This window comes from Apteryx rowi, unplaced genomic scaffold (genome assembly GCF_003343035.1).
Source record: "Apteryx rowi isolate R43461 unplaced genomic scaffold, aptRow1 scaffold_542, whole genome shotgun sequence".
Classification (NCBI taxonomy): Eukaryota; Metazoa; Chordata; class Aves; order Apterygiformes; family Apterygidae; genus Apteryx; species Apteryx rowi.
The window spans coordinates 333,197-342,586 of record NW_020450808.1 but is presented as its reverse complement, the minus strand read 5'-3'; the positions used below and the strand labels follow the sequence as shown (position 1 = coordinate 342,586).

The following is a 9,390-nucleotide window of genomic DNA, read 5'->3' as shown; positions in this document are numbered from 1 at the left end:
ACAGTCAGTAGAGCCTAGACAGCAATTTATTGATCAGGTATCTACTTCAGGATTAACCCAATTATTCTTCAAACTCCACTGAACATACCCATCAGATTTCCACTTACTATAAAAAAAGCTTAGACAACTGTCTAAATGTGAGCCATATGAATTTAGACTGGCATTACTTTTGAAATTAAGAAAGTATCTCACTGCATTAAATTTATAGGGAACAGAGATTCCAATTTTTGAAGCTCTGAATCATGGCTACACTAAAGGAAGTAAAGAATGCAAGCATCTTCCTTCTCAGATATTAAGAGTGAATTTATACAAGGTACTCCACTTTGGGAGCAAACCGAACTATACTTCATCACAAGAAAATCCATAGAGAACCAGTTTATTGTAAATTTACACATCAGCTTATTTTCCAAAGACAACTCGACCAGACAGCACAATCCTATTAGGAGACTAGAATGAAGCTTACGGAGGTCAGAGGTCGGGTTTCCAAATGCGCAAGGAGAGACTGATACGGGCAGTGACACATTGAAATGCAAATGTGCCTATCCATTAAGATTGGTGTCTAGTGTGTGTAATTCTGAGTTAAATTCACAGATACCCTTGTAGAAGTTTTTCTTGGCTCCGAATAAACTCAGAATCCATTGCTTAAAGGGTTCTCCAGACCGCTGTCAGCACGCGCCTTGGAACCTACAAGGTTAACAACTAAACAACATTGCTGTTGACATTTTTAACAACAAAAGCAACACCAGTGCAGGAAACTCAAGCCATGAAAAACCCCATCGTATAAACAGATGCAGGAATGATCAACACTTTTCCTGCTCCAGAGGCACATAAAACAACCAGATTTTCAAACTTAGAGTGGGCCAGACAGGATGACACTGTGAGAATGATTGAGCCTTGTAGTTCCCACAATTGCAATTGGAGAAGTGAGAAGAGACCTCGAAAGATGCAGATGCAACAGAAAGAACATTACCAAAGGAGTTGGAATAGATCTGAGGATAGTTTGCTTCAACTGAGAAACCCGACAGTTGTTTAGATAATGCCATACATTTCTGCCACAAAAGACCAAGATGGTCACTTGGGCTAGGAGATGAAGGAGCATAAAGTTTGTAATCTTCCTCTAACTGGTTACAACTCTATCAAACCAGGACTTTAACTACGTATTTTCACACACTAAAGCACAACACAATAAAGTGATGTAAGACTGGTAGTTACAAAGAACTATTCCCATCTGATCCCGGAGGATCAAGAAATTTTAAGAGATAAAGCTGCATCTAGAATATAGGCTGGACATTTTGGACTGACACAGCATCTTCTGTATTTGAGATGTATATAAACATATCACAATTAAATATTTAAAATAAAAACCTGTGCAACTATTTCATATTAATATCCTGAGAGAAATTTTTATAGCACTTGCTCCACATTGCAAAGTTAGTTTTGCATTAACATTTTAAGTTATATCAATAAAACAGAAAATAATAAAATACCAATGGGAAGCTATCTTCATAATTGATCACTTTTATATGACTTCCTGGAACACTAACATCAATTATGCTCGCATGTCAAAACAATGTTGGCACACTGCCAGCAAGATTCAGATCAGAGCTACGAATTTATGCATCTTTTTTACTTCTTTCTTGAAATCAGTGAATGGTATATTCAACTTTTGGGTGTTAAACATGAATATGATACTATGAAATATAATGAATGAAAAGTCAGTATCCCTTTGAAGTGCCAGATTTTTTGTATGCAAAGACAAAAAGGGAAGATGCATTTATGTTAATCAGCTTCAAGTCTGCAGTCAGCCACCTGTAAGTACAATATCAACTGGCTAATATTAGTTAGTAGAGCCTATCTCATAAGAAAAAGGCAATTTCTAATTATGAAGGTATGTATTTGTTCAGAAGCCTTCATTTTGATTGCAGCTTTGCATATGTGATCTGTTTTCTCAAGGAGCATTCAAGAATATGTTGTTATTGACAAAAATTAACGTGACTTTCAATATTTTATGGCACAAATAAAATTCTTTTTCCTCAGCTACTTGATAATACTTTTCCTGTTATAGCAGATTCAATTTTCTTGCTGTGAAATACACTGTTGCATACAAAAAACCCCTATCAAAACAGGATATCCAAAGCAATCATTTATCTTAGGAACATGAAAACATGGTACAGATGCTTAAGTAAAGAGATTAGCCTTAGATACCAATGCTGGCTTAGAGTCTTGCATCAAAGAGCTGGACCATCATATAAATGACATTCCATTCAGAGGCTGTTTATTATGGATTTATTAGAAACCTTGTCAATAACTCACTTGTGCTTTTGATAATTCTGGACTCAGTTGCCAGATTTGTGCTCCTCACTAGATAAAATGAACAGGAAATCCTCTATAGCCTTGTCACTTTTGCACTAGTAAATAAAAACGAGAACTACTGTTATAAAATGCTAGCTACTGTAAACAGAAAGAAAGACAAGCATTGCATATTTTAAATAAAGCAACACAGGGCCCTTTTTGCCCTCTTCAATTATAAGATGATAAAAGATCACCTTTATACAGTAGAATGACCGGATTTTGAGGAACGTGGCTGTTTTGGCTCCAAGGTATTTGTAGCATTATAGTATCAGAACCAGGATACAGCTGTCTTGTGACTAAGATGTCGTTCACTGAATAAGTGCTATCCAATCACTCAACGTCACCAGACATCTGTTTCCTGTTTTCATTCTTTCTTTCACTGTTATCATTTTACTCAAGTTACCCTTTCACCTGAAAACCATTTAAAAACCTGGAATAACCAGTGTGAGCTCACGTGTATATATCAAAGAAGTTGATTTGGAAAAAAAAAAATGCTGAAAGCAATTTCTTAATTTTAATGCAAACAGAAGGAATGGAAACAAAGTTGCCTTACCCCTTTCCCCCCCAAAATACACAATGATACATAAACACTTTTGTCTTCTGGTCTTCACTAATATGACTAATTTCCTTCTTTGCTTCCAGTTAAGTAGCTTTCCTGTTGAGAACCACAACCTCCACAAAATACAATTGTGAATTGATTCATAAAAACAGAAACATTATGGCACAAATAAGGGAAGGCAATAAATACTCTTTTCCCCCTCCCCAACTCCTTCCCAAATGGAGGCAGTAGTATTGTAATAACAACAAAAAAAAAGTATTGCTTGTCATTTAAGTTTCCACACCAACAATCATCAGGATGCAGAACAGGATACATCTAAAGTGAGAAAGTTATTTACTCCACATTCAAATTAACATCAGTTATATTTTTTTGGCACAAAGTATTATTCTTAATGTGCCAAAAAAAGTGTTGTGCACCTTATAAAAATACTCATGTTAACACCACCGAGACCAAATTCCTGCTATTCACAATCCAGTTTTACACTGGTGTTGTTTTGCTATGTTGCACCTATACTTAAATGACAAGTCAGGAGAACATCCATTATTGATAGCATATAACACACATTAACAGGGACAATAGAAACTGAAGAATGGTCAAAAATTAGTGACATTTCATTATTAATCTCTGGATTAGACTATTTGTTAGTGTGTGAATGAGAGAGTTGTGTTTTATTCTGTTTGTGATAACAGATGGTCATATTAATTGACAAAAACATTTGCTGAGTAAAGCCAAAATCTGTGTTGACAAAGTGCAACAAAAATTTCATCCACTTATTGTTATTCTCTGAACAAAAAACCCCAACATTTTCTTTTCTTGAGGCACACAAGTTAGGTACAGCTGTTATACTAGAGAAACAGGAGATTCTGGAACTCCGAGGACTTTCCCTAGGAGATGGGATGGTTTGGCACCTACAGGAAACCATAAGTAGCATTTCCAAGGGCATTTAAAAATTGGAAAGCAAGCATTATTCTTGTGTTCTGATCTTCCGGACTGTTTCCTGCATCCTGATATCCAAATTATCCCTATTTTAAAGCCAAACTCAGCTTCCACTAAAGTTCAAGTAATTATGAAGCATCTCATTAATTTGTGAGGAGTCAGATCAAGTTCTAATAGATTAACTTAGTCTCTTCTCTCACTTTTCAATCTATTACTTGGTCCATGGTCCCAAATGCCCAGTCCTAAGCATCCAGATGAATCTTAAAATACCAATGCATAGTAATAATGTCTTTCTCAAGGGTATTATCTGAAGAAACAAGTACAGGACACAAAATCAAGATCTTTCAAGCTCTAATGCTCTTGATGGCAGTGTCAGAATTCAAAACATAATTAATGAACTCTTCTCTACTATGTTGGGGGTTTTTTTCCTGTCAAAAAATGGATGGTCTACCTCTCAGAGGTATTCAAGATATCATTTTTTACAACATTAATTATAATGCCATGTAATAAAATTTTAACACTAATATTAGTTTTGTACAGTCATGTTTCAGATTTTAAATCGCAGAAAAAAATAAACTAAGTATTAGGTCAAGCTACTCTGTGGAATGCTCTTCTAAAATAAATGCAACATTAAAATACTTTGACTGAGAAAATAACAGGCAAATCATTACAAGAGAAAGTGCTCAAATACATACTTTATTCATGTCAGACTCTACACTGTTTCCAAAGACTTTTCATTACATTCTGTTGTGACAATAAAAAAATTGACAGCTATATCAGTAGATTACATAAACAAAAATTTGTTTTGTCTAGTACAACAGAAGTCTAAAAAAAAGAAAAAACCACTTTGTAGCCATTATTTCATACCCAGATGTTTCCTGTACACCTGCAGTTGTCTTCAATACTGAATTCATGAGCTATAGTATTTTAGCAGCCTCTCATCAGTTGGCTTCAGAATTTTCTTGTCACTCATGTTTACAATCCATCCTGGAGCAAGACCAAAAAAAATCTGTCTAGGATCCTTGCGTGTGCTTAACATTTGGAAGAGTTCATCCTTAGTTATGTCTGGCAAAACGTAACCATATTTCTTGGCAAGTTCAAGCCTGGCTTCTGCAACCTTAGCTGGATCTGCCAGATACCCACGATTCCTGGCATCTGTGTAGTAACGGACTAGATCTTCAGGTGGAAGCATTCGCTTTGGAATAGGCTGGCCACGCAGGAAAAATACTACTGGCTTACATAAAATTTCTGTGTGCAAGCAAAAGAGAGATAATTAGATACTATGCTTCATAATCAATGTTTAAAGACATTAAATGACACCTTCTCATTTAATGAGGGTATTATTTGGCTAAATAAATTATTATTCTCACTTATAAAAAAACAACTGAAAAAGGAATCTTAAGAATATTCTTGTTCAGAATGAAATATTGTTTTACAAGTTTCATTTAACCAAACAAATAATCCTGTCACTATAAGTATCAGTTAAAGCAATCTGGATGAATCATTATTTCTAATATGTTTAGAATGCCTACTTTGGAAAGATACAATAACCTAACGTAGAAGATGCCAACTGATTTAAAGCACTGACTTCTAGCTTAGGAACAGTATACTTGTACCACTATTAACGCAGTGATATCAATAAATGCCAAATTTAGTGTTTCTGTCAGTATTTTACATAAAGAATCAATAGGATGTGCACTGTTCACTTATTTAGTCATTTATGAGACTCTCTCTTCCTGAAGTTTTACCACAGTTGGCAAATTACATTTCAGATCCATTTAACTTCAATATTTTGATTTTTTTTCTGTTTTAGAAAAAAAGAACTCTTATCGGTTCAAGGTAATATATTTTGCACACTAAAAAATGTCCACCCTCTTGTCCTCTACTTCATTCACACATGAAAGCTCCATTAATGTCAATAAAAACTGCATAAACGAGTATTAGGCAGGATGCAGCCTCAAGCAAAGCAAAGCCAAACCACATTCTTCAGTGAAAGTGTTCTGAAAACAATAGCCATTTTGACTGGAATGATTCTGAGCTTCTGTAAATTAGTTATTTCCTTACTTTAACTGGAAAAGCATTTAAAATTAAAAATATAAATATCCATAGTGTTTTTTAAATCCATATATTTTTTTTGAATTTTCTTAGGGTTATTAAAACATGTGGAAAAGTTAAAAGAGAAATTCAAAGAAACTATCCTTTATTTGTTCCCCTATTTACAGGGCAAGTTAATTTGTACAATGCAGAATGGACTTAACTGGCTGATTGGTAAATGATTATTAACACTGTTAGGGCTAAAGAGGTGAACAGTAAAAAAACAACAACAAAAAAACCCCCTATGTTTGAGACTTTGATTTGGATCATTTAATCTTCTCACATCCACAAAAAATAAGACAAATGAAGGAAAATTCTTACCCAAACTCCTTGGATCATAGAAGGATGTTGTAACAACACCTCCATTTTTTTCAATGGCTGCAATTGCCAATTCAGATGCCCTTTGTACTTCAATGTTTATTTTTGCTGAAAAAATATCAGCACCCTGTAAGTTTCAACACACATTAAAATGAGTATTTTGAGGAACACATTTATTCTTTGCAAAGTGGTAATAAACACTAACCCCTGCAAAATATTATGATTTGCCTTCTCTCTGCACCAAGAAGGGTAACCAAATTCAGTCATGTGGGTCGAATTTTAAAATATTTGCCTTTCCAAAATTTCCATATATTTCTTTCAGTACATTCTAGTCTTCTTTTTTTCTAAAATACCTGTTCAACGGCTCTGTATGTGCTTCTTTAGTATCACTTTTGTAAAGTCTCCCAAGTCTAAACCACCACCTGATTTTCTTGCTAACACATAGTGCCCTCTAGTGGGCTTAATATTACAAAAAATCCAGAGGAAATAATTTAGAGAAGCAAAGATGTTTCCAAAACAGAAGAAGAGAAAAGAGAAATACAACAGCCTGATACAGAAGAATTCACCTGAAAACCCAAAGCTTTACATTACTCAAAATAATAAATCTCTCTTGCATGCTTACCTCTTCCACCAGCTGGACACCATAATCCCTTTTGAGAGGTTGCACTGTTACACCCCTGGCGTTAGCGAGTTGTGTTAAGTCAATCGGTTGCGTGGGGTCAACTCTACCCAAATCAATCAGGTACTGCAGCCTCTGAAGGCTGAGTGGTTGATACTGACGCCTGAGGCTGCAAAAAAAGAGAGGAAGTTAAAAAATTGAAGCTTTAAGAGGAATTGGTCAGCTAGAATACAGCACACTTTCCATTTTCTACCTATTTCTAAAGATACCAAGTATTTTTTCAAAACAGATCCAAACTATATTTGCATTAAATTAAACTCAGAAGCTCTAGTTACAGCCCAAGACCTCATTATGCATTCAGGGTTGTTTTTTTTTTTTTTTTTGGGGGGGGGGGAACACTATTACATTAGTCATTTTCCTGTTGCTGAGCTCAATTTACTCCAAAATACCTCTCTACCAGCTAATTGGTTTAGGAAGGAGCAAAACATGAAGAAATAAAAGTGTCAACATTTCCTGGCAAGTCAACAAGATTCTGAATAACTACCATCTTCAAAGGCAGTTCAGCCTGGCAGCTTCACTGATACATTGTGAAAATCTGACGAAAAAAACCCCCAAACCACCCCCCCAAACAACAACAACAACAAAACCAAACCCCACCCACACAACAAAATGACATCTCCCCCCCCCCCAACAACATCCCAGCTTAGTCAAAGAATATCAGTCATAGACAATACAATAGACAATACATGCTCCTTCATGTCTTGTCTTCATGGCTTGTCTCTATCTAACAAACAAGATGCACTTTTTTTTGTGTGTGTGTCAGCACTGTATCTGACATCTCAAAAGAATTAAACAGAATCATCCTCAAAACACCATTAAGGGAGAGAAACTTTCAGGAAGCATGCATTAACCCATATCCCCAAAGGAAACAGGAATATTTTGTTAATAGCAACAGCTTCAGCAAAATCTACTTTTGCATTTTATAAAATTCTAACTTTACTAAACAAAGCAACCCTTAAAGCAGTTTTCCAATTCTAGTGTCTATGCCTACTCCATACCATTTACGTTGGTGCTCAAAACTTTCTCATATGATCATTTGACTGCTGTTATTGGAAATTTGTGAGTGATAGTAGAAAAACAGAAAAGAAGCTGATCTCTGTTAATGGTAAGCTGCATATAGTAAAAAAGGCAAGCAACAGAATTAGTCCTATCAGATAGCTCCTAACAGAGGAAAAGCTGAAAAACTAGAGAAATGCTACTGCAGACAGAAAAAACAGTGAGGTGAAGATAAATAGCTAGAGATGTTTTCAGGACGCTCCCATTCTGCCACAATATTGTCTCTCAAGTTAATGTACAATGTTAACTAGAAAAACATTTACTGTAGCCTGGCATTGGAATTTTGCAAACAACATTGGGGAAAAAAAATACAAAATACTTTTTTTGTTACCACACGCTGCCAGATGCAGTTAAAATACAATAAGATTCTGTTAATTTTCTGTCACCGCAGAAGCTTTGATTGTTGTTGTTAACAAACTTGTGACCACTGCTAACAAGAAACTCAGTATCTGCATTCTGCAGCATTTCCTTTCTGGGGCTGCAGACCCGCACCCTCTCTTCACCTCAGGAAAGTGCTGCTCATTCACTTTTACAACAAATTAAGCAAAGAGGAGGATATCACATTATTTGGAAATTAGTTTTGAAGTGTGATTCAAACTATGAAAGACCTGCAGAGAGGAGGAGATGAGAACAGGTCTGTAAGTTACACTGCATGCATAAAGAATGGAAATATAACAATACACAGCTATCTGCTGAAGTTATATTATTAACATGAAATCAAACTGCAAGCTTAACAATTTATGAATAAATATATTAATTCTTTCATTTTAGAACTGTCTGGTAAAATACAATACATACCAAAGGAATATCTTAGTGGCTATAACTGTGGCAATTTCTSTTACCACTGCCTATAACAGCATTGTATGGGTACAGCAGTTTTTGTGACCGTACCTAAAAGCAACAGAATGGTTGGTGACCCAGGTCACACACATGCTGACTTAAGAAACAGAAATAGCTTTAAAAAATCAGAATATTATAACTGTCAACATACTGAAGGAAATGGTAACAACCCTGGCATGCAGATCAACAGCTGAGAACAGCAAATTAAGAAAAGGTACTTTAGAAGAATCATTTTAAATATTAAAAAGCTGGAAGAGGGACATGGCACAAACAAGCACAACAYGAAAAATGGACAGAAGCGTGAACAAGACAGAATGCCTGCGTAGAACAATGGTGAAAGACAACTTAATGGCTTCACTCAACAGATTTGATATTAAAGAGCTTGATAATATCCTAGGTGGAAAAGGTGGAGCAGAGACAGAGACATCAGTTTTGTAGGGCTAAAAAAGTAGAAAACAAAGAGAAAGTAGAAAACAAAGAGAAAGTAGAAAACAAAGAGAAAGTAGAAAACAAAGAGAAAGTAGAAAACAAAGAGAAAGTAGAAAACAAAGAGAAA

General features: G+C 35.3%; 1 protein-coding gene across 2 annotated transcripts in view; it reads right to left on the bottom strand.

Annotated features, from left to right (window-relative positions):
* Nucleotides 1–4,522: 4,522 nt before the first annotated feature.
* Nucleotides 4,523–9,390, bottom strand: part of MRPL15 (mitochondrial ribosomal protein L15) — a 9,349-nt gene continuing 4,481 nt past the window's right edge. The window contains exons 2-5 of one of the 2 annotated variants that reach the window (XM_026081319.1): nucleotides 8,326–8,602; nucleotides 6,882–7,047; nucleotides 6,263–6,386; nucleotides 4,523–5,095 (exon numbers count right to left, since the gene is read on the bottom strand). In XM_026081319.1, the coding sequence (XP_025937104.1) occupies nucleotides 4,758–5,095; nucleotides 6,263–6,386; nucleotides 6,882–7,047; nucleotides 8,326–8,459 (762 nt within the window). In that variant the 5' untranslated portion in view covers nucleotides 8,460–8,602 and the 3' untranslated portion in view covers nucleotides 4,523–4,757. The remainder of the gene's footprint in view (nucleotides 5,096–6,262; nucleotides 6,387–6,881; nucleotides 7,048–8,325; nucleotides 8,603–9,390) is intronic. The other variant, XM_026081318.1, reaches the window with a different exon arrangement.